Genomic DNA, 27,635 nt, shown 5'->3' on the forward strand with positions numbered 1-27,635 from the left:
CCGAGGCATGGGCCCACTGCCTGCCCTGGGCACTGAACGGGTGCAAAGCGGCTGCTCCATGGTTCTGCTTTGCAGGAGAATGGCACAAAACTGCCTGCCCCCCTCCCCTGGGCAGCTGCCAGGTGTTACTCTGAGCCTAGATTTGCTTTAATGTCAATGGGCCAGCTGCTGTGCTGACTGCCAGCACCCATGTGAGCTCCAGAGCAGCATTGCACAGCCACCCACTGGCTGCCTGCCTCCCCTCCCAGCTGTACCAAGCTGCTGGGGGGGCCCAGCTCCAGGCTCTTGCATTCCAGCAGGCCTTGCACCCCAACACTCTTGCTTGCACTGAGTGAGTTCCAGGCTACTCTGCAGTGACCGCCACTGAGCTGTGTGGGCCCAGCCTGGAGCGGAAACAGGCCTGGGCTAGCATTGCGCAGCTGCTCACCAGCAGCTGGGAGCTGGCAGGCAGCAGGCTCGCGGCACCGCATGCATGGAGGAACCAGCCGGACACGGGCAGGAGTTGAAGGGTTTTATATATTAATGCCATTCTAGAGAACACATGGGGGAGGGGGGGCCCCACAGGCCAAGCTGGCCCCAGCCTCGCTCCCTGGATAAAACTCAGGGGGTTTCTTGTGCAACCTGTGGGCTGAAGGGTAGGTGCCAGGGCACAGATCCGTGCCAGGCTGCCCATGGGCCTCTGCCAGTGGGAGAGTTGACAGGGTCCGGGCACAGTCACAGCTCTCCTCTCGCCTCAGAGAGAATTTCAGAAATACCAACATTAAAATCCAAGCAAACCAGGGGGGCCTGAGCCCAGCTTCCACTGCTGCCCACCCCTGTGGGTCAGAGGCTGGTGTTCTAGGAACAAGGAGCATGGGGGCCTGCACGGCCCCAGCCTGGAGCTGCTCTTGGTGGTGGGATGGGTGGGGGGCTTAGAGCTCCCTGTGTCCATCGTGGGGTGCACACTCATGCTGTGGAGAGTCAGCTGTCAAGCCTGACCAAGCCCCCTCCAATCCCCCAAGGGGGGGGGTGCTGCCCATGCTAGTTCCCTGCAGCAGGCAGTTGCCGAACAGGGCCCCTGCTGTGACACTCGAGGGAACTGGCTGGGATCAGCCCTCGCTCTGTAACATGGACAGCCCCAACATGCTGGGAGCTGCCTGGGGCTAGAAGCTGGTTATGTATTCTACCCCTGAGTAGAATATAGCTCCCGTGACCCCCAGCCTGCCACCCCCCGGGCCTCCAGCCATGCCCATGGCCAGATGATGGTGGAAGAGCCCCAGTGCTGGGCCCTGCCCGCATGCTGCAGGGACTGGATGACAGGCCTGGCGGCTGTAGAGACATCTCCCCCTTGTCAAGCCTAGGGAGGTAGTGGCAAGGAGTTCCACAGGCAAATGATGCCCCAAAAAGCACAGTCCATCCCACTTCAAGGGGAGAGTGGATACAGGACACAAACAGGCTCCAGGCCCCAGCTGAGAAGGCGACCGCAGCCGGCAGGAGTGATGGGCACAACACACCAACCCTCCACCTGGGCGCAGGCCCGAGAGAGGCACGGGGGCTGGAAGCCTCCCTCACCCGCAGGTGGGGCAGCAGCAGACACAGGGCAAAAAGACACTAAGAGGTGAAAGTAAAAGCCACAGGTGGGTGTTTTATTCCCGAGGGATCCCCCCACCTCCTAGCAGCACCCCCTCTCTCTGCCACAGCGACCCTGGCTAGCGCCTGCCTGGGTGCAGAGGCCGACAGCAGCTGCTTCTCGGCCCAAGTGCATCTGCACCCCAGGGCGGCGTGAGTGGGTGCAGTGGGAAGTGCCTCGAGAATACAGCCTCCCGGGCCCTGCCCCACAGCCCGGGCGTGGGGAGATCCTACGCTCCGGCTCGGTCTCCTGCCCGTTACACAGTGTAGGGCTGGCTGATCCCCTGCCAGGCGCGAGGGCCGGGGGCGGGGGGACCCAGCCTGGCCCTGCAGGCAGCTCCCAGCCTGCGCGGTGGGATGTTGCCACCCCCCAACCCCCCTGGAGGCAGCAGCCGGCCTGGCGAAAGCAGATTAGGAACGAGGAGAATTTAGGCGGCTCCCAGCTCTGCGCGCAGGGCCCAGCTGTGCCACGCGCCCTGCAGCGCAAAGGCACTTGGAGGAGAGGGTGGGGAGTGGCCCGCGGCTGGCACCTTGGGGCCGGAGGAGACTCTGCAGCCCCAGGGTGTTTGGCGGGAACGTTAGAGACGCCGACGAGGGTCAGGTTCCTCTGGCAGCGCCCAGGGCGGCCGTGCCCTAGGAGCGCAGCTGGGCTCTGCTTTTCCCCAGGCGAGGTGTGGGGCTGGACAGCGCCGTGGGGCTGGACAGCGCCCCGGAGCTGTACAGCCGCCAGCAGGCTGCTGTTAACCCCTTCCGGCCGGGTGTCATGGGGGCGGAGCAGCCGTCTCCCCTGGATGGTCTGCCCAGGCTACCCGGAGAGTGGGCTCGGAAACGGGCTGGGCCAGGCTGCCCAGGCCCTGCCCCCCCCCGCCCGGACTCAATCCCTTCACTCTGCCCGCTGAGCCTAGAGCGGGGGTAGGGGGCCTCCTGAGTCCTCGAGTCACCCCTCCCTCGGGGCCAGGCGGGCAGCAGCCTCGACACGTGATCCTGGTGGTGGGGAGATCGTCCCGCTGCCACAGCGTCTCCTCCCCGCTCTGGGCCGTCCCGCGAATGGCGGGGGGCACGACGGGCAGTGCCTGGCTGCAGGAGGGAGCAGGTCACTGGTTCTGCATCCGGACCGCCCTGGGGGTCAGCCCCACTGCCTGCCAGTGTGGGTCCCCCCTTCCCCTGCTCCCCGACAGAGCTCAGCCCTCAGGCGGAGAAGACGGGGGGTCTTTGGGGTCCTGGTCTGGAGTCGCCTCGGGGGCGCGGAGCCATCCGGCATGCGGCCCCGCCCCCTCCTCTGCCCCCCAGGGGCTGGGGCTGGCTCAGGGGGCAGGGGAAGCGGGCGCAGGCCCCCCCCCGCTTACTTCACATTGAAGACCATGAGGGGGCGCTCCTCGCGCTTCTGCCAGGGGCTCTTCTTGTCGCCCGGCTCGTCGGCGCCCTCGGCCGGGTCGGTCAGCTCATCCTCGGGGCTGGTCATGGAGTCCCGGCGCAGCTCACTGGCGCTGCTGCGGGAGCTGGTGCCCCGGCTGCGGCCCCGGCGGGGGATCGTGGCGGCCCGGGCCTCGGCCGCCTCGTCCAGCAGGGGCGTCAGGGAGTTGTCCTCGGGGGAGCAGATGGCCGTGCGGCTCTCGCTGCTGCTCTGCTCCGGGTCCTCGGGGAACGCCAGCTTGGAGTAGGCGGCGGGGGCCGGGGGCCGCTCCCGCTCCTCCTTGGCCCGCTTGTGGGGCTTGGCCTCGTGGACGTCCACGCCCGAGTCCAGGCTGGCGTCATTGCTCCGGCCCTTCTCGCTGCCCTGCAGGTCGATGTAGGAGTGGCGCACCTGGGAGGAGCGCCCATCCAGGGAGACGAACCAGGCCCGCGGGTGGGGCTTCACCCCCAGCTCCAGCAGCTTCTTCTCCGTCAGCGCCTGCAGCTCCCCGTTCAGCTGGGCCATGGTGGACTCGTTGAACAGCACCGGGATGGTGACAGAGCCGCTGACCGAGGAGGAGTGTGCCCCCCAGCCCTTGCCCTCCGAGTCCTCGCCCTGCTGGAGCTGCAGCCGCTGCTGGTCCTGGGGCCCGAACTGGTGCGGGATGGTCATCCCAGCCTGGCCGGGCAGCCCCTCCATCTCGGGCTGGCTCTCCGCTGGGCCGGCCAGGGCCTGCTCCCCGGAGGGGTAATCCGACGCCAGGCGCATGTAATGGGCCGGGATGACCAAGGTGGGCATGACGTTGCGGTACACGCTGTCCTTCATGTGGTCAATGGAGCCGCAGAAGATGAGCTGCCCCGGCTGGGTGAGCGAGGTGGGCCTGGCCAGGTGGTCCACGGACTGCGACAGCATGAAGTCGGGGGGCTTGGGCTCCCCCTTGTGGCCCACATAGTGGTCGAAGGGGGGCGGCAGGGGCGGCGGGGAGGGCGGCTCCTGGAGGTAGGGCTTGCTCTCGTTCCTCGAGTGCTTCCGTGGCGGCTCGGCGCCCTTGTCCTCCACGCGCTGGTGGGAGAAGCCGCGCTTGTATTCCTCCAGCACGGGGGGCTCCAGCACACCCGGGCCGTCCACGGAGCGCGCGGCCTTGAGCGAGAAGCTCTCCCCGGGGCGCGGGTACTCCTCCTTGGGGGCGCCCCGCTGGCTCAGCGTCTCCGTGGAGGCCTTGCTGACATGCCGCAGCTTGTGGCGGAAGAACTCCTCGCGGGAGCTGCCCAGCTCGCGGGAGCTGGAGAAGGCCGACTTGAGGATGGGCGTGTGTGCGTCGGTGTCGCCGGCCGAGGAGGCGGTCTCCAGGTGGCTGGTGCAGATCAGGTTGAGCTGGGACATGGAGGTGGCCTGGTCTCGCTTCGAGGTGTCCAGCGGCCCGGGCAGCTGCAGCTTTCTGTGCTGCTGTCGGGGTTTCAGGCACCTCCGCCTGGGGAGACAGGACCCGGTTACCAGCGCCCTGCCGCAGGCTCCCTGGGCCAGCACAGAGCTGCCCGCCCCGAGGGGAGCTCAAAGCCCGAGGGAGGGAGCTGGGCAGGGCAGGGGGCTGAGCCAGGCCTGGAGCTGGCCCCCGGGCCCCCCGTGGGGCACAGAGATCAAAGCTGGGAAGGGCCAGGAGGATGCGTGGGGTGCAAGCCAGGTTAGGGGGCTGGGCTCCTGCATCTATCCCCGCCCCCACTGCCCTGGTGCCAGCCACACAATGCCCACGGCGGCCTCCCTCCACCCTCCCTGCTTCAGCTTCTGCCAGGGCCCGGGACCTACAGCGGCAGGGCAAGCTGGCCCCTCCATCCACCCGCCACCCGCTGCTTCCTCCGGAGCCCTGGCCCCTGCCCGGCCGTGGGCAGGGCCCCTGGCAGGGGAGCCTCACCGGCAGTAGTAGATGAGCAGGCAGAGCAGGCTCAGCACCAGCAGCACCAGCGCCCCCAGGATGGTGAGCAGGAAGACGGTGTGGTACGCGGTGATGTCCCTCATCCCCGTCGCCAGCGCCACCAGCCCTAGGGGGGCAGGCAGCGGCGGGTCAGAGACAGGCCCGGGAACACCGCTCCCCGAGCACAGCACCTCTCCTTCCCCCACAGGCCTGCCTGGCCAGCTGCTTCCTCCCCGCTTCCGGAGGGGCTGAGGCCCGGGGGGGCGAGACGGGCAGGCGGCCGTAAGGGGGACCCGGCTGGGCCCTGCCGTCGGCACACCTGGGGTCCAGCCTCAGCTCTGGGTGCCCTTGGACCAGGCACTCCTGCCCCCGGCGCCATTTCCCCTCCCCCAATCCCGCTCGTCCTCTTTGGGGAGGGGCTGTCCTGGGTCCGCAGCACCCGGTGCGGAAGGACGTGGCTCTTGGCCAGGGCCTCCAGGCCCTCCCATCCCAGGAACGGAGCAGCAGTGTGCCCGGCCCTGCCTGCTCTGTGGGGCAAGAGCCTGAGGCGTCCCCGTTCTTTGCCAGCACTCCCCACCCCGCCCAGCGAGCAGCTGGCCAAGCACAGGCTCCCCATTTCACAGGTGGGGGGCCCAGCCCCTCCAGAAGTGAGCACCCTGGGAACGGATCCATCCCGGGTGCCCACCCCCTGCCAGGCACTGAGCAATGCCCAGGGCAGGGAGCTGGCATTCCCAGCTGCTGCCTGAGTGGCATCCGCAGCACCAAGGTTCAGACCAGCTGCTCCCCTGGGGGCTGCTGCCTTCCTGGCGCCCTTCGCTCCCGCCCCTTCCCCCCGCCAGCAGCTAAGCTGCTCCCAGCCAGGCCCAAGGTCCACAGGGGCTGCCTGAGAAAGGCTCTGCTCCGGCTGGGGGCCCCGTGCAGGGCACCCCAGGGCCTGCCCCAGAAAGGGGCCCCCCACACCCTGGAGAAGCCCGCAGGGCTAGAGCCATGAGGCTCCCCATGGGGCCAGCCAGGGGTGTCGGCTGGCTCCAGTGCAGGGATGGGGGCCAGGACTGACCCACCTCAGGATTTTGTGGCCTGGGGGCTGCTCTGCCTGGGAGCCCATTGGAACAACGCCTGGTCTGGACACGGCAGCGACAGCTGGAAGGAAGGGTCCAGGCCGGGCCTGCCCACGGGGCCCTGCTTCCTGCCTCCCCATTACTTGCTCTGTTGGCCAGACGGCTCCCAGCCCTGGACCCTTCCCCTGCGGCGGGGAGGCTGGAGGCAGCTGCTTCACCTGTGGTGGGGGAGGGCAGAGCGGCAGCCCAGTACCCCAGCTGGGGGGAGACGAATGTCCAGTACAGCTGGCGACCCTCCTTCCTGATCAGCCCTGTCCCGTTCCGGAGCCACAGGCCTGGGGGCAACAAAACAGCGTCAACCGGGAGCGAACCGGCCCCTCTGGCCCAGCACCCAGACACGATGGGACCACTGGCCCGTCTCCCCTGTAGCTGTGCACCATCCCTGCTGGATCAGGCCCCAGCCCACCTCACCCCAAATCCCCTCTCCTGCCATAATGTGTCCTGCCTCTGTCAATGGCCCCCAGCAGATGCCCCAGGGGAAGGAGTCGGTTCCCTAGCCACCTCTGTGCTTGCGCAATCCTCGGACCAGGGGTGGGGCAGTTCCTGTCCCAGCCCATGCCCTGGAGCATGAGGGTGAAGAGTCTCGCCGAGGGGATTTCTGTTCCCCTGTTTGAACCTTGCTCTCCATTATTGGATCCAACAATATCCTGCAGCAGAGAGTTCCCCAGATTACATCCTCTTTCCTTCAACTACTCAAGGGCTCCTCAGGCCTCTCCTCCCTGAGGAATGAGTCCATCACAACGCTACCCCCTGATGGCGCTGGCTCCTGCAGCCTTGGCTCACTAGGACGTGGCAGGCTTCTCTCTGTGCCCCAGGCTGGAGCTGAAGAGAAATTCAGTGGCAACACACTGATGGCAGGACGCTGAGCCGAGCCCAACTGAGACGTGTGAAAAGCAGGAAATGCAGCAGTAGGGCTGCCCATGCAACCTTAACTCTGCCCTCATTCAGCAATGCCCTGTAACATCCCCCTTTACTCTGCCCCCCATTCATCTCAATATGCAGCCCATCCCCTTCACCACAGCATCCGCCTGACGCGACTGGAGCCCACGAAAGCTCACACAGAGCTAGGTCACTGGAAAGGACAGACCATGGGCCCAACCCCAGAGCCACCTGCCAGCCTCAGATGAGTCCCGGACACTACCTCGGTTCCCCCGTGTGCCCTGCACCATCACCTACCGACCACGGGCACCTGCCACGGCCCCCTCGCTGCAGATGGTAGCTGTTCGAAGAGCCTCTGCCCTGCTACCGACTGCCCACACCCACCGCCAAAGGAACAGTGCAGCCTGAATACACCTGAGCACCGCTTCCCCATGCTCCTATCTAGTCCCAGCTCAGTCCCACACCTCACACATCCTCAGAGCAAACCACAGGGCCAGCTGCAGCCGGTGCCACGCACTGTGGGGGCACCTGGCCCACCGACGCCCGCTGCCTCCTGTCACCCCCTGGAGAACACAGGGCGCGGGGCATGGCCAGCCTCTTTTCTTTCCTGGGGGACACGGACCCTCTTGGTAGGGCAAAACCCCCCAGAGCTGGGCACACACATGGGACGGGAGAATGTGGGCCTGACAGAGGCCCCTGCCCCAACTCTCCCCCCCCGGCCCTGTACCAATCACCCCACACCCCTTCCCATTGTCCCACCCCTCCGCGCGCCCTAGCTTCCCTCCCCCTCCACCCTGCTCCTTGCTGCAGCCCCAAACCCCTCTCCCCCCATCCCCCCTCCTCCCAGGAAGCAGCCATGCGTCTCATTTTGCCCCCAAAGGCTCTGATTCCACCCCCCAAACTAAACCTGCCCCCCCAGGACTCACACACCATTTCGACCTGCTGCCCTCAGCCCCAAATGCCTTTTGCCTGAGGTGAGGGGCAGGGATTCACTCGTCCTCAGGTGTGTTAATTGAAGGGGGGGTTTGCAGCCATCAATCTCAGCCAGGTCTGGCAGTGGCATGGCTCCGGTAACACCCCAGGGCTGCAGAAGGCAACTGGTTTGGAACTCAGTCAAATGACGGCCAATCTGGATCACTAATGCTACTCCCACGCCCAGGAGGCCCCCTCAATCCAAAGCAGTTTGACTAACCGTTCTGGGTTTAGAGCAGGAAAGAGCGTGTAAAAAGATGGGAGTGGAAATCTCAAGCCGGTTTTCTGTCTGGGCACCCGCATAGTGTAAAAACGTACATCCGTGTAACTCCTCTTCTCAGCCTGGGCCCCCAAAGATTTCAGGGAGCCATGCACCTCCCCACCCCGGTAATCCTCGGTGGACGGAGACCGCTCTAATCCACAGTCACAGCAACAGTTTGGTTTTCTGGATGGGAACGGGGAGTAATATCTCCAGCCCCCCCAACTCAGATGACTCCAAATCTGAGTCACTAGCCCCACCACGCCCCCTCCGGAGGCACCAGCTTCCCAACAATCCCACTGTGTCGGTTTTAGAGAACTTAGAAAGATCGATTGTGAACCAGCTGTCTCGACGGCACCACGCCCGTCGTGGGGCTGATAGCTGGTGCTCAATGCGGGATCCATGTTCATTAACAGCCTCCCCTGATCTCCAGCTCTGCCCCCTGCTCTGCTCATGCCCCAGGGTCCTGCCCTGCCATCCCCAGCTCTGCTACTGCCCCAGGGTCCTGCCCTGCCACCCCCTGCTCTGCTACTGCCCCAGGGTCCCGCCCCGCCACCCCCTGCTCTGCTACTGCCCCAGGGTCCCGCCCCGCTGACCCCCAGCTCTGCTACTGCCCCAGGGTCCCGCCCTGCCACCCCCTGCTCTGCTACTGCCCCAGGGTCCCGCCCCGCCGACCCCCAGCTCTGCTACTGCCCCAGGGTCCCGCCCCGCCGACCCCCAGCTCTGCTACTGCCCCAGGGTCCCGCCCCGCCGACCCCCAGCTCTGCTACTGCCCCAGGGTCCCGCCCCGCTGACCCCCAGCTCTGCTACTGCCCCAGGGTCCTGCCCTGCCATCCCCAGCTCTGCTACTTCCCCAGGGTCCCGCCCCGCCGACCCCCAGCTCTGCTACTGCCCCAGGGTCCCGCCCCGCCGACCCCCAGCTCTGCTACTGCCCCAGGGTCCTGCCCTGCCATCCCCAGCTCTGCTACTGCCCCAGGGTCCTGCCCTGCCACCCCCTGCTCTGCTACTGCCCCAGGGTCCCGCCCCGCCGACCCCCAGCTCTGCTACTGCCCCAGGGTCCCGCCCCGCCGACCCCCAGCTCTGCTACTGCCCCAGGGTCCCGCCCCGCCGACCCCCAGCTCTGCTACTGCCCCAGGGTCCCGCCCCGCTGACCCCCAGCTCTGCTACTGCCCCAGGGTCCTGCCCTGCCATCCCCAGCTCTGCTACTGCCCCAGGGTCCCGCCCCGCCGACCCCCAGCTCTGCTACTGCCCCAGGGTCCCGCCCCGCCGACCCCCAGCTCTGCTACTGCCCCAGGGTCCTGCCCTGCCATCCCCAGCTCTGCTACTGCCCCAGGGTCCTGCCCTGCCATCCCCAGCTCTGCTACTGCCCCAGGGTCCCGCCCCGCCGACCCCCAGCTCTGCTACTGCCCCAGGGTCCCGCCCCGCCGACCCCCAGCTCTGCTACTGCCCCAGGGTCCTGCCCTGCCATCCCCAGCTCTGCTACTGCCCCAGGGTCCTGCCTTGCCACCCCCAGCTCTGCTACTGCCCCAGGGTCCTGCCCTGCCACCCCCTGCTCTGCTACTGCCCCAGGGTCCCGCCCCGCCACCCCCTGCTCTGCTACTGCCCCAGGGTCCTGCCCCACTGACCCCCAGCTCTGCTACTGCCCTAGGTCCCGCCCTGCCACCCCCAGCTCTGCTACTGCCCCAGGGTCCCGCCCCGCCGACCCCCAGCTCTGCTACTGCCCCAGGGTCCCGCCCCGCCGACCCCCAGCTCTGCTACTGCCCCAGGGTCCTGCCCTGCCATCCCCAGCTCTGCTACTGCCCCAGGGTCCCGCCCCGCCGACCCCCAGCTCTGCTACTGCCCCAGAGTCCCGCCCCGCCGACCCCCAGCTCTGCTACTGCCCCAGGGTCCCGCCCCGCCGACCCCCAGCTCTGCTACTGCCCCAGGGTCCTGCCCTGCCATCCCCAGCTCTGCTACTGCCCCAGGGTCCCGCCCCGCCGACCCCCAGCTCTGCTACTGCCCCAGGGTCCCGCCCCGCCGACCCCCAGCTCTGCTACTGCCCCAGGGTCCCGCCCCGCCGACCCCCAGCTCTGCTACTGCCCCAGGGTCCCGCCCCGCCGACCCCCAGCTCTGCTACTGCCCCAGGGTCCCGCCCCGCCGACCCCCAGCTCTGCTACTGCCCCAGAGTCCCGCCCCGCCGACCCCCAGCTCTGCTACTGCCCCAGGGTCCCGCCCCGCCGACCCCCAGCTCTGCTACTGCCCCAGAGTCCCGCCCCGCCGACCCCCAGCTCTGCTACTGCCCCAGGGTCCCGCCCCGCCGACCCCCAGCTCTGCTACTGCCCCAGGGTCCCGCCCCGCCGACCCCCAGCTCTGCTACTGCCCCAGGGTCCCGCCCCGCCGACCCCCAGCTCTGCTACTGCCCCAGAGTCCCGCCCCGCCGACCCCCAGCTCTGCTACTGCCCCAGGGTCCCGCCCCGCCGACCCCCAGCTCTGCTACTGCCCCAGGGTCCCGCCCCACCGACCCCCAGCTCTGCTACTGCCCCAGGGTCCCGCCCCGCCGACCCCCAGCTCTGCTACTGCCCTAGGGTCCCGCCCTGCCATCCCCAGCTCTGCTACTGCCCCAGGGTCCCGCCCCGCCAACCCCCAGCTCTGCTAATACCCTAGTCCTGCTCTGCCGACCCCCTGCCCCTCAATCCTCTCCTGCAGCCCCCTGCTGCTCCCTTCTCACCCCCACCTTCTGGACTCCGAACATCCACTCCATAGGACCAGGCTGAGATCCCCACACTCGGTTCACTTGTGACCCAAACTGGGTTTGAGCCAAGGCCTCCCACAGGTGGCAGGCTCCCTCCCTCCAAGCCTTCTACTCCTCCCTGCCAGGCAGCCTGTCACAGGCAGGGGCATCCCTGGAGCCAGGTTCCCTGGTCGAGGGTCGATACAGGGGCCTTGGCTGGCAGAAGAGCCCATGATAAGTTCTGGCTGCCTCTGGCTGCATCATGGAGGAGAGCAGCAGGTCTCTGGGCCAGAGCCTCCCCCGCAATCCTGTGGCCCCCTACCCCCTCCCACGCTGCCATTCTCCCACGAGCCTGGGGCCTAATGGTGCTTTATTGCCACTGAGGCAGTTTCGTGGAGGTGCCCTGTGGCCACAGGGTGGGAGGGGGCTGGCATGCGGAGCAGCCGGACTGGGGGTGAGACACTCTCTGTGCCCCAGTCTGTTAATTCAATGGGATCCCAATGCTGGGCCCTCACCCCCCAGCCAGCAGCGTTTCCTGGGGAGGGAAACGCAGCATCAGTCTGACACCTGCCATCCCCAAGTCCCCCGTCCCATGCCGATGTGTGGCATGCCCATGGGCTGGCCCACCCCCATGCTGAAACGCTGGTACAGAGCCAGCGGGGATCCCCAGCACCTCCTCCAGCCAGTGACTGGGAGCCAGGCTGAGACCCCCCCAAACTCACCACTCATGTGGGTCCCCCAAACCTCCAGGGCACTCAGCCTGGCCTGGCCTCCCCCCGCCCCCAGCCCCAGATCAACAGGGCGCCCAGCCTGGCCCTGCCCCCCAGTCCCAGATCAACGGGGCACCCAGCCTGGCCCTGGCCCTGCCCCCCAATCCCCAGATCATGCCCAGCCTGGCCCTGCCCCCCAACCTGCTGGCCCTTACCGCTCTTGGTGTCGAACCTCCAGGCTGGCACGCTGGTGGCCGTGGTGGCTCCGGAGTCGGGAGGCAGCGGGATGGACAGGTGCACGGGGCCCGACAGCTGCACCTCGGTGCCGTTGCCCGTGAAGAGATGGACGCTGACGGCGGCGATGGGGACCAGCTCCAGCCAGGTGCTGTTGGCTGGGAGGGGAGGAGGCCGTCAGAGGGGCTCACTGCTCCCTGCCCCGATCCCTGCTCCCCCCAGCCCCTCCCTCGCCCCTCGCCCCGCCCCCCCGGCCCCGTACCGCTGCCGTTGCTCTCGGCCCCGATGAAGGAGGGGAAGCCCCGCATGTCGTGGGCTCCGCTGGCGGCCGTCAGGGAGGCGGAGAGCTGGCTGTAGGTGGAGCTGCGGGGCAGGCGGGCCGCCTTGCGCTGGAACTGCACCCATGGCTGGCTCTTGGCCCCTGCAACGACAATGGGCATGAAGCACTAGGCTCGCCCTGCAGCCCCTGCCCTGCCCGGTCAGAGCCTCGGCGGGACCCCAGGGTGCCCCAGGCCCGAGCCAGCCTCATGGGCTCTGCAGCACCCATGGTTCCATTGTAGTCCTCGCGCGCAGGGCCGGGGCAGGCTGCCCGCCAAGATGGCAGCCTCTCCCCGCCCCTCCTGTGCGCGTGCCCCTCACCCCCTGGCAAAGGGCGAGCCGGGAACTCCCCACGGTCGCTGCCTCGCTGAAGGGAGCCAGCCTCCCGCCCCAGCGACCTGTCCAGGGTGTCTCCCCTCAGCCCCAGACACGGCGCCCAGCGGGGTCTCCGCGGAGATCGGCCAAAGCACAAGGGGCCCTCCGGGACCGGGGGCCAAGCTCCAACCCCTGCCCGGGCTGTGACGATGGCGGGCGGTGGCTGGCGGGCAGCTTGCTCTCAAGGGGCGGCCGGCAGGCCACTAACCGGCTGCAGTGGCAGCTCCGAGCCCCAGCCAGCCAGGCGAGGGAATCCAGGCCCCTGCCAGAGACAGCCAGGCGTGTCAGCCGCCTCTCGCCCAGCCTGCCACAAGGACACAGCCTGAGCCATGGTGAGAGTACACGTGCAGCTCCCGGCCCCAGAGCCCCTGCCACGCACCTTGGAGGGCACGTCCGCCCCCCAGTGAGAGGGTAGCAGGGGCACGCAGCCAACACCAATATCATTGGGGGCTTAAAATCAACCACCTCCCGTCCCCAGAGCCCTCCCTGCTGCCTCTGGGCTACGTTAGGAGGGACATGGGCAGGCCGGGGCTGGCTGAGGGCCACAGCGACCCAAGCCACCTGGCCCATATGCCCCACCCGCTGCCCTCCAGGGTAAAGCCCAGATGGGCAGGTTCAGACAGCCACAGGCCCCTCCTGCTCCCCTGCACAAGGCCAGGGGAAGCGGGTAACATTTGATGCTGCAGCACCTCCCTGGTGAATCCTGGAGGCGGGGGGGTCTCCCCCATTGTCCAGGCAGAGGGACAGTGACTTGGCCCTAGGTCCCGCACAGGGCAGTGGTACAGAAAGGAATAGAACCCAGGTGTCCTGGCTCCCCGTCACCTGCTCTAACCACGGCCTCCCATGCACAGGGAAGGGGCTGGCGAGTCACGGGCCTCACCTGGTGATCCCAGCAAGATCTGCACCAAGTCCTCATAGAGGATGAGGGTGGCGGGCCGCTCCGGCAGCAGGTACAGGCTGACCGAGGCATACACTGCAGAGGGACCGGACAGACACAGGGCATGTGAGCAACAGGCGAGAGGCGCGGGGCACAGCAGCTGCAACGCAGTGGGGCAGGGCAGCGGGAGAATGCACTGGGAATGGGCATGTGTTGCTGGGGGAGGGGAGCCTGGCACCCACCCAAGGAGCGGAGAACCTGGCACAGAGCAGACACCTGGCAGAGCATCGCTAATGACTCTGGCACCTGACACAGAGACGGATGGGCCGCTGGAAGCCCCTGTCAGAGCCACACCGTGGGCCAGGCATAGCCCAAAGTAAAAGCAGCCAACCCCTCACAGTGAAGGGCAGAGAGAGGTGGGGGACAGGGGGCCTCCTGGGGTGGCACCCCCCCACAGTCACACCCCTCCAGCTCTTCCTAAAATAACCTGGGACACAGCAGCTGGCGGGGGGGATGGGGGGATCTGTATAAATAGCCCAGCTCTGCTGGAAGCGCTGTGGGGGGGGGAGCAGGGAGGGTGTCAGACAGATGGTGCCAGCTACAACCCCAGGGGCAGCTGTGCCCAGGAATTACACACCCAGCACCCAGCTCTGCCCAGGGAGATGCTACAGCCGCAGCCCCTCTGCCCCACCCACCCCAGTGGAGTGAGGGGGGGCCCAGCTGGGTGCAGGGGGGGATCCCGCACTGGAAGGTGGAGCTGGCAGCTGGTACCCAGGGCGGAAGGGGTACGGGGAGCTGCTCTAATTAGCTGGGTAAGAGCTTGCTCACATGCACCCACTGCACCACACCCACTGAGCCCCTCCAGTGTGGGGCAGTACCCTGTCTCATACACACACCTGCCCCCCAGATCCTCCCCGCACTCCTCCCCTCTGGCCCCGCAAACACCCGCCCCCCACATGCCTCCTCCAGGCTGCGCACACCCCCCATGCACACACCGCCCCACTGCTCCCCCCCAGGCTGCAGACAGCCCCCTGCCCATGGGCCCTCCCACGCACATCCAGCTGGGGGCACTGACGTCCGCGTGAGGTCATCCCACTGCCTGCAGTAAAGTCACCCCTATCGACCCCATCTGAGCCTCTGCAGCGAGCGGCCCCACACCACCGTCCTGTCTGCACCTCGTCAACACGCGGCCTGCGGGCAGCTGCTGCTTGGCACAGAGCCCAGGCTAACGCTGACCCCCCCCAGCCCTGACCAGGGACGGGATCTCCCTGGGGACAGGGCAGGGGGGTCCCAGGCACCACCACAGGGATGGGGGGGGAGACAGGGGGCCACCCTCCCGGAGCACCTGCAGGTGTCAGGAACTGGAAACTATTCTCCCCCTCCCCCGCAGCTCCTCCCCTCCCCCAGAGCCCCGCACTAGGAGCAGAGCTCTGCCCCCCCAGCCCCGTGCTCTCCCCAGGGGGTGTCTCTGCCCCTCTTACCCCCATCAGCCCCTCCCGCTGCTGTATTATTAACCTGGTGCCAGCCCTCATCCCCTCCCAGCCCAATACACCCCATACAGCCCAGGGGCTGTGATGTGCCCACTGCCCCCCTCCTCCCTCTGTTGGGGGGGGACGACCAGCTAAGGGGCTGTCCCCAAATCCCAGGGTGTCTGCAAACTACCAGCCCACAGAGGGAGTGTCCCCAAACTCCCCAGTCCCCCGCCCCAATGCCCGGCGCCCAGCAGCACTCACACGGCAGCTTGTCGACCCGCCAGGGCACAGAGTTGGTGACGAAACCACGCTTGGCAGCGGTGACCAGGATCCAGGTGCCCAGGCGGTAGCTGACGGGCAGCATCCCGACGCCCTCATGGTCGGTGGAGCCCGAGGCCAGCGACGTGTGGTTCCCATACACCTCCACGGCGGCCTGGGCCAGTGGGGAGAGGTCGCTGTTCTCATACACCTGGACTTTGATCAGCACCTCTGGGGAGGGGGAGAGGGGTTAGGGGGGCTGGGCCTGTCACAATATTCTCCCTGCCTAGAGCCAGCCGGGCCCCCACCCCCCAAGTCACACCCGGGCCCAACCCCACCCAGCTCCAAGCAGAGGCCAGAACCCCTCGAACTCCCGCGAGAGAGAAGCCAGAGGGTGGCCAGGCCAGGGGAACCCCGCTGTACCAGCCCCATGAGCAGCACCTCCACAGTCCCTCAGCTGGGGCTGCCCCCGGGTGTGGACGGTACGTCCCTCCCAGAGCTCCCCAGGCAAGGGGTGCACAGCAGCACTCAGCCCCCGGCCAGCTTCAGCCCCCTCCAGCTTCAGCCCCCCCCCAGCCAAGAGGGGAAGCAAGCAGCATGCCTTGGCAAGGCAGCATGGCCCAGCAGATCTCCACTAATCTCGACAGACCAGACCCTGGAAGGATCAGAGGGACCCGGGCCGAGGGCAGCGCGAGCTCCCAACGTGCCCACGCAGCAGCAGAAGCCCCACGGAAACTCAGGGACCCGATGCAGCGATTTCAGGGCCCCCCAGCAGCAAGAGCAGCCTTGGAGCCACAGGGAGGCTCCAGCCCAGCCCGCCTAGCTCCAGCCCGCAGCCCCCACAGTGGTCAGGGGCCATGAGCCACACCACCTTCAACTGGACCGGGGCTGCTGCCCTCAGCCCCATGCACTCCACGGCTGGAATTGCCACCACGCGTCCGCCAAGGGGGAACCCCCTCTCCTGCAGGGTGCCCCCGAGCGGCTGGGAGAGGGCTGGGTTGCGCCAGGGTGCACGATGCTGCCGGACGGCTGGCCAGGCTTGGCTGCTAGCCGCTGGATGCAAGGTGTCCTCTCAGGTTTGGCTCAGCCCATGGTACAGATGCTGGATCAGCATTTCAAACGGCCCCGGCTGCTGGGGGTCCCGATCTGTGGGGGCCTTTGCCCCCAGGGTCTGCGTGGTCCCCAGGCAGAGTCAGGCTCTGAGCACAGATTGTTTGGGGTGGGGCTGGGTTTTGAAGGCAAATGAATCAGCGCCAGCGAGAGGTGCCAGTCCGGCAGCTGCTGGGGAGAACAGGAGAGGTCAGTGCCCGTCCCTCACCGGCTGTTTTATTAGTGCCAACTGCCAGGAGGCTTTGCTATGGGCATTGCCCCCAGCCACTGATTACGTAACCTGCCTCATGTCTCTGGGTCCACCCCAGGGCCCGCTAGGCTTGCTCTGCGCCGCACACACCCCATGCACTGGGGGTGGCTTTAAATTGAGAGCTGAAAATCCAAGGTCCCACCCGCTCTCCATGGCTCCCAGGGCACTGTGCCAAGCGGAGGGGTTTGCACCCCTCCCGCCCCTGCACGGGGTAGGGGGGACTCTGGTGCTGGGTCTTCTGGTCCTGCCGATGCAGGACAGACCCAGGCCACTGGGACAGAGTGGGGGCAATGCCAGGTTCAGGGATTCCCTCTCCAGATGGGCTCCCGGTCTGAGCATGGCTGACCCCTTCCCAGCTACTGCGGCCATTTGACGGGGCCCGGGAAACACGCAGCGAAACTGCCAGGCCGAAGCTGTACCATACACGCTGGGGGGCGTTGGCAGAGCGGGGCACATGGAAAGGGGGAGCCAGATCAGAACCGCCTCCGGCCCCGCCAGGGGAGGGAGCCCCCTTTGCTAACACCACGGGCGCTGCTCTCGGGGGCTTTCAGGGGCTGCCATCCCCGTCTCGAGAGCTGGCTTCCCAGTGCAGCCGCCACCCCCACAATGCCCCCCAGCCCGGTGATTTTCCGGCTGCAGCCCTCAGCCTCCGGCAGCCAGCCCAGCTTTCCGAGAGCCACTTCCCATCACCCTGGCAACGACACCATTGGCCCCGGCTCGGCCCGCACTCCCCGAACAGCGGGCGCTGGACTGATGGCACGGCCCCCCCATTAAGCAGGAAGCGGCTTCCAGGGCCAGGCAGGCACCAGGGCCAGGGGTTGCCATGGCAGCAACGGGGTAGCGGCAGGCTCCTGTCTGGGGGGCCCTGGCTCCCCCCGCCCGAGCCCCTGTGCCAACACCCTGCAGCAACACGCCCGCTGAGCGGGGGACATGCGTCGTCTGCCAGCCCCAGGTCTCCAGCGAGCGACAGACGCCCGCAACACGGGGCCCGGGACTGCAAGCCCCCAGTCTCGGCCCACCGCCGCACCCCAGGAGCTCCCACCCCACAGGCTCGGTGTAAATGAGGGGCCTGTTCCGCCCAGACCCACCCCCCTCCCCGCCACGAGCTGCCCCGCTGGGGTGGGCGGGCGCCGATCACTGGCACTGGGTGGGCGCAGGAGGCCCAAGGACGAAGCAGGACCTGGCTCCCGGCAGGACCGTTTCTGGAACGTTTCAATCCATCCCAGGAGGATGGCGCCTGCCACCCAGATGACAGAACAAGGAGCAATGGTCTCAAGCTGCAGTGCGGGAGGTCTAGGTTGGATACTAGGAAACCCTATTTCACGAGGAGGGTGGGGAAGCACGGGAATGGGCTACCTGGGGGGGGGGGGGGGTTGCAATCTCCTTCCTTAGAGCTTTTTAAGCACCCCTTGGCTGGGATGATTTAGTGGGGGATTGGTCCTGCTTTGAGCAGGGGGTTGGGCTAGATGCCTCCTGAGGTCCCTTCCAACCCTGACATTCTAGGATTCTATGATGTCGTATTTCTGGATGACACTAAAACCAAACCAAACCCACAGCACAGCGAGGCCGGGGTGTGACCCCAGGAGTGTGGCACCCAGCCCCCCGGCCGGTAAATCCAACAGCGGGTGCGTTATTGAGAGGTGCAAGACAGGCCACTCAGCAGTGTCCCATTGCAGACATCCCGTTGGCATCCCAGGGCCAGGAGTGGCCTCGCGGTTAGTGCAGGGAGCCAGGCTTGCTGGCTTCCAAGTGCAGCTTTCAGGGACAGGAGTGTGCTCTGGTGGTTAGAGCAGCAGACTAGGAGTCAGGACTCCTGGGTTCCACCCAGCTCTGTACTGGGTGACCTTGGACAAGTCATGGCCCAGCTCTGCACCTCCGTTTCCCCATCTGTCAAAGCAGAATAATACTGGACCATCCTGGGAGGGGCTTAGGCTGAAATAGCTAGTTTGCAAAGTGCTCTGCATTCCTCAAAGGGAAGTGGCTCGAGTCAGGACCCAGGGGTGTCCCTTGGTCACCCCCACCCCACACCACTCCCAAGGAAATTACCGGAAGATAGAGGAGGGGCTCTCCACCTGCTCACACTAACCAGCACCTGGGAGGCTAATGAGACCCTGTCTCTGGATCAGAGCCTGGCACCCACCCCAGCCTGCGATTGACAAGCCCCCAGCCTCCCCTCACACCCCGAGCACAGCATCGATCAATGCCCGCCTCTCCCAGCCACAGGGGCCTGGACGTGAGGGCATTCACGCCTCCCTTGCCTGGGCTCAGAGCCCCCTCGGTATGGGGTCCAAAAGCCAATCGATTCCCAGCGCTGTTCTATTAATACACATGCCTGGAACACACAGGGCGCCCGGCCCCCCCTTAACACAACCCGCACCGGCTCGCGCTGCAGGGCCCTCCACCAAGGCCACGGCAAGGCCCCTGGCCCAGCTTGCAGAGCCCCACAGCCCCTCGGACTCAGAGTGGGAGGAATCAGCCCAGACCAAGTCACACCACCCCACGGCTGGAAGCCAGCGCTGACAAATTCAGACAGCAAAATGTACTCCTAATTTCAGCAGTGCCTGTCACCAGCTACATCCCACGCACTGAGGGGGGGATTCTCCCCCTTGGGCCATTGTTAAACCATGCCAGGGTGGTCTTCCGCGCAATGTGCTCTGGGGGTTCTTTCGGGGCAGGTCTCCGGCCTGCACTAGCCAGGAGCTCACACTGGACAGTCTCTGAACGATGCTGGTGCAGACCACGAGGCTGCGACCCCCTATGTGACGCTGTGTCATAGGGTCAGCCAGCCCCAGTATTTCTGGGATCAGCCCATTTTTACTGGGTGACCCCGTGACCCCCACATTGCACCCAGGGAAGTTTGGGGGCTGGGAGCCAGGACCCCTGGGTTCTCTCCCGGGCTCTGTGAGGGGCTGGGTCTAGTGGGTTAGAGCAGAGGAAGGGGGGACCAGGAGTCAGGACTCTTGGGTTCTCTCCCAGCTCTTGGAGGGTGTGAAGTCTAGTGGGTTAGAGCCAGGGAGGCAGGGGGTGGCTGTGAGTCAGGACTCTTGGGTCCTATCCCCAGCTCTGGGACGGGGTGGAGTCTAGTGGGTTAGAGCCGGAGGCTGGGAGTGAGGACCCCGGGTTGTATTCCTGGCTCTAGGAAAGGGTGGTGTCTAGCAGTCAGAGCTAGGGGCTGACAGCACCACGATGCCCGACACTGCGGAGGCGTCTGTAACCAACCCCAGGACAGTCTGTGGACCCAGCTGTGAGCCCTGCTTGCCCGGGAAAGCCCCTGGCCTCCAGACGAACTCGCTGCAAAGCCAGGTTTGCTCGGAGCTCGTCATCTCTGCATCCTGGGCTCCGGGCGCCTCTCGCACCGCCCGGGGACCTCCAGCTCCAGAGGCCCGAGCCCACGCTGCGTGCAGCCCAGGGAAAGGGCTCGGCTCCACTCAGGGAGCAACAGGAACCTAGACCCAGCAGTGCGGGAGTCCCAAGGGGCCATTCTGGCCTGCGGGGCCAGCACGGCTCTGGGCACCACCAGCTGCTGCCCTAGGCACAGCCCAGATCCGGCCTTGGCAGGGGGGCGAGGCCATGCTGAGAACAGGTCCCGGCTCGGCCCACACCTGGTGGAGCCTCTGCCACTCCGGGTGCCTGATCCGACTAGGGAAGAATCCCTTGAGGGGCAGCAGACAGCGCACCCAAAACCCAGCCCCCCACAACAGCCAGCCTGCGGTGTCTGGGCCCAGATGTTCCCCAGATGGCTGGGCCGCTCAACACCAGGAATTCTAAGCAGCTGGTGCTAGTGCTGGTGTATCCCATCAGCCGGGGCCTGGAGCAGCCGCGCCCGAGGGGGCGCAGGGGGCTCCCCCACCCCCATGCATACCAGGAACAGCCGGACACATTGCAAAGGCTGGGTGGGCTGGGGGCCGGTGGCTGGAATGTCCCTGCTCCAGGGAACGGCCGTCCTGCAGCCGCATACCACACACAGGCCCCGGCAGCTGGCACAGCCTGTCAACTGCACAGACATCCGCTCAGCCAGCCGTGTCAGGAGCGGGTCGGGCCCCGAGTGAGCAGATCCCGAGGGGACGGGGGTCTCTCACGGGGGTCTCTCACGGGGACAGCAGAGCCAGGCTGCGCCCAGCTCCCCCCCAGGGCTGCGCCTGGCCCATTTGGAAGGCAAGCTGGGCATTGGCAGGATTCCCCAGCTCCAGTTACACCAACTCAAAGGCAGAACCAACGAGCTGAGGCCGAAGGAGGAGACTGCAGCTGGATGAACTGCTGTGCACCAGGCAGTGGCTGGGCTCCACCCCAGAGGTGCTGCATTTCAGCACATGCATGGGGCCAAGGCAGACTGAGCACAGGGCAGGGTGTGGGGACACCCAGGGCATCTCCCCAGAAGAAAGCCACCCTCATGGGGAGCATCCAGGCAGAAACTGCAACCGTGTGGGGAGTCTGGTCCTGGATCCCAACTTCCAGCACCCCCAGCCAGCCGGGCGATAGCCTCTCACAGCCCAGACAGCCCAGGAACTGCCAGCCCTGCCCCACGCAGCGTCTCCACCTCCAGATCTCAGAACATGGCTCCTCAGTGGAGAAGAATCATTTCACAGGGAGGGAAACCAATGCACAGAGGGGTGGGGACCATCCGAGATCACCCAGTGTGCTGGTGGAAGGGTCAGGAATGAGCCCCAGGAGCACTGATGACTGGCCCTGTGTAAAATCTACCTGGTCACAACTGTCCGGGTACACAGAGCATCAATGAAATGCAGCCACCTCCGGTGCAGAGTGCGGCTGCTGACAGACACGCAGCCCAGGGCATGGCCACCCGCATGCCGCCAAGGGCTGGCGAAACAAATCTGGACCCAGCAGAACAACATGGGTTTGAAATTCAGGCTGGAACGTGAGCTGCTGAGCGGAAGGCAGACCCCCCCCCCAACACAGGCAGTACAGTCACCCCCACCCCGCAGTCACCCCCCAATCTCCTCTCACTAGGGCCAAAGGGACCCACTCCCTTGGCTTGGGGGGGGTCTAAGCAGCTTTCACCCTCCCACATGGATTGCTTACAGCCGCTGCCACCCCTGCCAGTTCCCTCCCCACGTGCGGCAGGGGGGCACCTTCCTTTTCCAGCCTGCCCCCCACCCCAGCTACCCATGGTGTTGCCATCGTCACATGATCTGGGAGGAAAGCAGGTGGGACAGACAGCTTGGCCAGGCCCCCAGTGCCTGGGGTGGCAGCAACCCCAGTCGCCCAGACCTCCAGGGATGCCTCCGTCAGGCCGAACTGCTTACTCAACGGGGTTAGGAGCTGCCCTGCGCCCTGGAGCCAGCTCCTCTGTGCCGCGCAGGGCCTGGGGGGGGGAGTGCCCATCTCCCAAAGGGCGAATCGCTGGGTCTGTGGCTCCAGCGTGTCTGGCAGCCCCAGCCCCGAGATTGCACCCAGCAAACAGCAGCCAGTTCAGGGGAGGGGCACGCGGGCCGCAGGGCACCTAGGTCCCCCACCCAACTCAGCACTGAAGGGAATCCCTGGGGACTAGAACATCCGCTCTGGGGGCCACCCAGCCCCAGGTGCCCAGCAGGGGAAAGTGCAGACCCCAGCCTAGCCACAGAGGGCTGTGACCAGGGCAAGGCGCCTTCACCTCTGCAGCTGGGCCTGGAGGAATCGGGGGCTCCTCCCCCACCACTGGTGAGCTGGGCTGGGTGGAGTGAAAAGGACAGGTGTGGCAGCAGAACAGGGAGGAGAGGCATCAGCCAAACTGGCTATGGGGCCCAGGGCTGGGATAGCAGGGGCTGCGGGTTGGGAGTGAGGGGTGCTGGCAGAGCTGGGGGGAGCCCAGGGCTGGGATAGCAGGGGGCTGCGGGTCAGGAGTCAGGGGCGCTGGCAGAGCTGGGGGGGGGGGGCGGGGGCCCAGGGCTGGGATAGCAGGGGCTGCGGGTCGGGAGTGAGGGGCGCTGGCAGAGCTGGGGGGAGCCCAGGGCTGGGATAGCAGGGGGCTGCGGGTCAGGAGTCAGGGGCGCTGGCAGAGCTGGGGGGGGGGGCGGGGGCCCAGGGCTGGGATAGCAGGGGGCTGAGGGTCAGGAGTGAGGGGCGCCGGCAGAGCTGGGGGGGCCCAGGGCTGGCATAGCAGGGGGCTGCGGGTCAGGAGTGAGGGGCGCTGGCAGAGCTGGGGGGGGGGGGCCAGGGCTGGGATAGCAGGGGCTGCGGGTTGGGAGTGAGGGGCGCTGGCAGAGCTGGGGGGGGGCCAGGGCTGGGATAGCAGGAGGCTGTGGGTCGGGAGTGAGGGGCACCATCAGCGCGGTGGGGAGGAAGCTCCCGTGACCCCTGCCCGGCTCGGCTCCTCGCTGCCAAGCCTGGGTGTGGCCGGCAGGGGCCCCTCCCAGCCTGTGCTGGGTTGGGTTTGGGGGCCGGAGTGAGTCTCTGGGGGCCAGAGATTGGCTCTGGGACGGGCACCTGAGCCAGGGCTGGGGGGCTCCATGCCCAGGGCGCGTAACCCCGCCTGGCACGCAGCATTAGGGACCTGTCCTGCTGCTCTGGCCCCCCCGTGGGATGAGCTGGCCCAGGCAGACTCAGGGCCCTGCCGCCCCATGTGCTGGGCCGGCTCCTCTGCCCCATTGCACAGCAGCGGCTGCAGCCTCCGCAGGAGGGGGGTGGGCAGAGGAGCTGGTGCCATGGCAACCAAGGGAGATTTCCAGGCAAGCCCCAATTGGGAGGCCCCTCCGAAAGGAGCAGGAGACGGAAGGGGGGGCCTCTGAGTGCAGACCCCCCCACCCCTGCACGACCCCCATGGACCCTAGGGAACAGCAGAGCCCAGATTCAACCCCTCCGCAACAGGCTGGAGCTGGGGGGGCGGGGGGGAGAGGGCAGAGAAGGGGGAGGTGGGTACCCGGGGGCGGGGGGGAGAGGGCAGAGAAGGGGGAGGTGGGTACCCGGGGGCGGGGGGAAGAGGGCAGAGAAGGGGGAGGTGGGTACCCGGGGGGGAGGGAGAGGGCAGAGAAGGGGGAGGTGGGTACCCGGGGGCGGGGGGAAGAGGGCAGAGAAGGGGGAGGTGGGTACCCGGGGGGGAGGGAGAGGGCAGAGAAGGGAAAGGTGGCCGAGACAGGGAAAGGACAAGAGGAGCTCTGCATTCCCGCCCACCCGTGTCTCTCCTGCCCCTTCGCAGGCCTGTGTCACCCCCAAATACAGCAGCTTCCCCTGCCTGCCACGTGGCACTTCGCTTGCCGCAGCCCCCCTTGCTGCCCTCCAGGGCCAAGCCCCCTTGCCAGTGTCCCGGGTGCTACCAACCTCAATCAAAAGCCCCACCCTGGCAGCAGAGGGGCTGAGTGCACCCGGGGGCAGACACAGATGTGGGGAAAGCAGGGCAGGGAGGGGGCAGATAGCTTAGGGGGTTGAGCATTGGCCTGCTAAACCCAGGGTTGTGAGTTCAATCCTTGAGGGGGCCATTTAGGGATCTGGGGCAAACACTGGGGACTGGTCCTGCTCTGAGCAGGGGGTTAGACTCGACACCTCCTGAGGTCCCTTCCACCCCTGAGATTCTCGGTGTGGCCGGTGGTAGTGGTGGGTCTCCCCTTCCACCAGCCCAGGGGATGTCACTCTCCCCTCCCCCACTCCCGGGGCTGGATTCATACCCACAGCCAGGCTCAGGGGCAGAACGAAGGGACCCTGGCACCCAGGCAATACCCTCCGGCAGAAGGCCAGGCCAGGCCTGAGATGCCAGGGCTCAGACCCCGAGGGGGAACTGGCCCCAACCCACTCCCACAGGTGCACTCCCAGCCCAGAGATGCCAAGCACAGAATCCGGCCCACGCTGCCCGGCCCAGCGCCCCCCACAGGAGGAGCACAAAGCGCTTGGCAATCCCTCAGCTCCACACCAACCCCCAGGGCAGGAGGGGAGCTATTGACAGATGGGGAAAACGAGGCGCAGGGTATCTTGCCCTAGAGCAAAGACTGGAACCCAGGAGTCCTGACTCCCAGCTGCTCATCAGAGCCCCTCCCGCCAAAGCCAGCACAGGAACCTGGGGTCCCCTGCCAGCCCAGGGCAGGGCTGGGCCCAGGACACCCGTTAGCACTGCCCTGGCCACATGCTCTGGTCTGCCTCCCTGGGCCTGTCCAACGCATTAAGCCGATGCCCGGGGAGCCAGCGGCAGGGCCTTGGGCCTCCATCCCCGCCCTGCCAGGTCACAGCCTCTCTCGCCCAGCCCTGCTGCCAAGGGCACCCAACTCCCAGGTCCTGGGCCAGGCCTATTCTGGGCTGGCTCTGCAGGAGAACCCCAACCTCGGCTCCATTCCCGGGGCGACGGGGCCTCCTTGGAGCCCCAGCAGGAGGGGAAGCAGGCAGGGATGGTGCTGGTCATAGGGGGGTGCAGGGGAGCCTGTCCACCGTCCCCTACTTGGGCCAAAGGGGGCAGGACATCCTGGGGATGGGTGAAAGGAGAGGGGTGCAGGGGAGGGGATGGGACAGCTGCGGGGAGCCTCAAGCCAGTGGATGCCGAAATACAGATGGGGCGACTAGGAGCAGGGAAGGCTCAAACCTCACCTACACCCCGCCAGCCCTGCCTCTCCCCCCCCACCCCGGCCCCTCCCAGCACCCCAGACACTGGCTCTCCTGCCCTGCTCAGTGAGTCCTTGGAGACCCTGGTGCCCATGGTAAGTTCCTCGCAGGCAGGAACTCCCCCGCGGCAATGCCATAGGGCACCAGGGCTGTGGGGAGCGGTGCCCGCGGGCACTGTGATGAGAGCATTCAAAACCCCATATATGGGGGGGGGGTCAATCCTAGCCCAGCCAACGCATCTCCACTGGGGGGCAAGCGTGTGACCACCCCCCCACCCCTCTGTCCTTCGCCTCCAGAGGCCCTGGTGAGCAGAGCCTGGTGGCACCGGAGTGAGGGTGCGGGACCGAAGTGCAGGAACCCTTGTCCCACCGAGGCTCTGCCTGGTTCAGCAGGGGCATTTCCAAGGTGGGGGAGCTGTGATCTGGGCTGGCGACCCCTCTGCCAATCACATGGGGCTGCCTGCACCCCAAACGTGGGGCGACTCCCCTCCCCCCAGTATCGGGACAGGCTCCCTAAAGTCCAACCCCACCTCAGGGGCAGGGGGTGGCATCCCCTGCAGGGCTCTGAACCCCAGCCCTGCCCAGCTTGGCAAGGCGCTGAGCTCTGCCAGGCTTGACCCTGCCTTTGCTGCCCCATCACCAAGGCCTCCAGGCTGACGCTGCCCAGGAACGTGGACGCTGGGCACGGCGCACCCCGAGCCACCCCCACCAGCAGCCCCTCCTCGCCGGCGCAGCTCACCAGCCAGGCCACGTGCGAGCGGAAGGAGCCCAAACCCCTGCGGCACAGGGGACAGATGGCAGGGGACGATCCTGCCCCCAGGCTGCAAGTGGGGAAGAATCCAATTCCCCAGCTTGGGCCCCCCCAGCCTCTTCCCCAGCCCACCACCATCTTTGTTCCAGCCGCAGCCACTTGCGTCCTCCTGGAGAAGGAGCCCGAGGATTTAATGGAAACCATCCGCCGGACATGGCAGCACCTGGCTCGGGGGCCAGTCTGCACATGGCCCTTCAAAAGCCAGCTCCGACCTCACAGGGCTTTACCATGGAGGGGTGCCTGGGGATGGACAGAGACAGATGTGTAGCGGCTGATGGACAGACAGAGGGGCGTGCAGGGAGACAGACGGATGGACAGAGGGGGCGTATGGGGACAGCTGGATGGACAGAAGGGGCGTATGGGGACAGACGGATGGATGGATAGAGGGGCGTATACAGGGACAGACAGAGGGGTGCATGGGGGACAGACGGATGGACGGACAGCGGGGTGCACGGGGGGACAGACGGACAGCGGGGCGTGAGCGGGGACAGACAGTCGGACAGATGTTCGGTAAAGATCGGATCAATCAGCACCGATCAAGGCAATCGGGATATTTTCTCCCCTCCTCGCCGCGCTGCAAAGCGGCTGCCCTGCGGCCAAAGGCCCCCGTGTGCGCGGGGTGCGGGGGCCCCAGCAGCCGGGCGGGGAGCCGGGGCCCGCAGCAAGGCGCCGTCTCCGGCAGACAATAGCGCCGCAAAGGGAGAGAACAAGGGCGGGGGAGGGCTCCGCCCCGAGCCCCCGCCGAACCGGATCCACCGGCTCCCCCGAGCCCAGCCCCCCGCCAACGGCCCCGGCCCCGGCCCCGGCGCAGGGAGATGCGGGCGCCCCGGGCGCCGAATCCGGGCAGCAAATCCGCGAACCGCGCCCGGCGCGGGGGAAAGGGGGAGCCGCCCGCGGGGGCTCGAGCGGCGGCGAGGCCCGGGGCCGGGGGATGCTTCCAAACCGGCCAGACGCGTCGATCCGGACCTGGCCCCCCCCGCAGGGACCCCCGGGACGCCGCAGCCCCCGCAGGGACCCCGCAGCCCCCCCCCCGGGACCCCGCAGCCCCCCCCGGGACCCCCCCGGGACCCCGCAGCCCCCGCGCTCACCCTGCGGGCTGGGCGGCTCCCCCGCAGACTTGCCCGGCGCGGGCCAGAGGTTGCCCGCGATCAGCAGCAGCAGCAGCGGGAGGCGGCGCCGGGGCGGCATCGTGGGAGCCGGAGCCCGCAGCATCCGCCCGGCGGCCGCTACCCGCCCATGGGCCCGGCCCCGCAGAGAAACGGCCCCGCCGCCGCCCGGCTCCTGGTGGGTGGGGCCCGGCTCCGGATCAGGCTCCGGATCCGCTCCGGCGCGATTGTTCCAGCACCGCGCCGCCCCCTCGCTCCCTGCCCGGCGGGGCCAGCCCGAGAGCCGGGCTCCCTCTGCCGGGGCTCTGCGGCACGGCCGCCCCCCCTCCGGCTCCCCGCCCCCTTCCCCGCCCCCCTCGGCCCCCTCCCCGGCCTCCGGCTGCCCGCCCCCCCAGCCCCCCTCAGCCCCCTCCCCGGCTCCCGCCAGCCCCCCCCCCTCCGCCGGCCCTTTCCCCAGGTCCACCCCCTTCCCCGGCTCCCCCGCTCTGCCAGACCCCTCCCTCCTTCAGTCCTCTCCCCTGCCTCAGCCCCCTTCCCAGCTCCATCCCCTCTACAGCCAGCCAGCTCCAGCTCCAGCTCCCCCCCCGCACCTCCTCCCTCTTCTCCCCAGCTGGGCCCCCGCTTCCGACCGGACCCTGTTTGTGTTTCGGTGCCAGGCGCTGCACAGACGCAGGGAGCGGGGCCCTGCCCCAGGGACCCCAGTCTCAGCAGGCAGGTCAGAAGCGGGTCCCTTCCCAGGGAAAGCCC

At 67.3% G+C, this 27,635-nt stretch overlaps 1 protein-coding gene across 1 annotated transcript; it reads right to left on the reverse strand.

Annotated features, from left to right (window-relative positions):
- Positions 1 to 497: 497 nt before the first annotated feature.
- Positions 498 to 27,196, reverse strand: FAM171A2 (family with sequence similarity 171 member A2). Its single transcript, XM_048829686.2, has 8 exons — positions 26,871 to 27,196; positions 15,096 to 15,323; positions 13,366 to 13,458; positions 12,055 to 12,213; positions 11,774 to 11,950; positions 6,187 to 6,303; positions 4,911 to 5,037; positions 498 to 4,472 (listed from the first exon to the last, which is right to left on the reverse strand). Exons 1-8 carry the CDS (start codon positions 26,992 to 26,994, stop codon positions 2,951 to 2,953), a joined length of 2,547 nt encoding a protein of 848 aa, XP_048685643.1. The 5' UTR covers positions 26,995 to 27,196; the 3' UTR covers positions 498 to 2,950.
- Positions 27,197 to 27,635: the final 439 nt, after the last annotated feature.

Source organism: Caretta caretta, chromosome 27, assembly GCF_965140235.1.
Source record: "Caretta caretta isolate rCarCar2 chromosome 27, rCarCar1.hap1, whole genome shotgun sequence".
Lineage (NCBI taxonomy): Eukaryota > Metazoa > Chordata > Testudines > Cheloniidae > Caretta > Caretta caretta.

What these genes read in the sequence shown, in the direction of transcription:
- FAM171A2 (XM_048829686.2), bottom strand. Translation starts at nt 26,994, where the DNA reads ATGCTGCGGGCTCCGGCTCCCACGATGCCGCCCCGGCGCCGCCTCCCG. An exon ending in GGCCGAGAGCAACGGCAGCG is followed by an intron (nt 11,951 to 12,054) that starts GTACGGGGCCGG and finishes CTCCCCTCCCAG; the next exon opens with CCAACAGCACCTGGCTGGAG. An exon ending in GAGGTTCGACACCAAGAGCG is followed by an intron (nt 6,304 to 11,773) that starts GTAAGGGCCAGC and finishes TGTTGCCCCCAG; the next exon opens with GCCTGTGGCTCCGGAACGGG.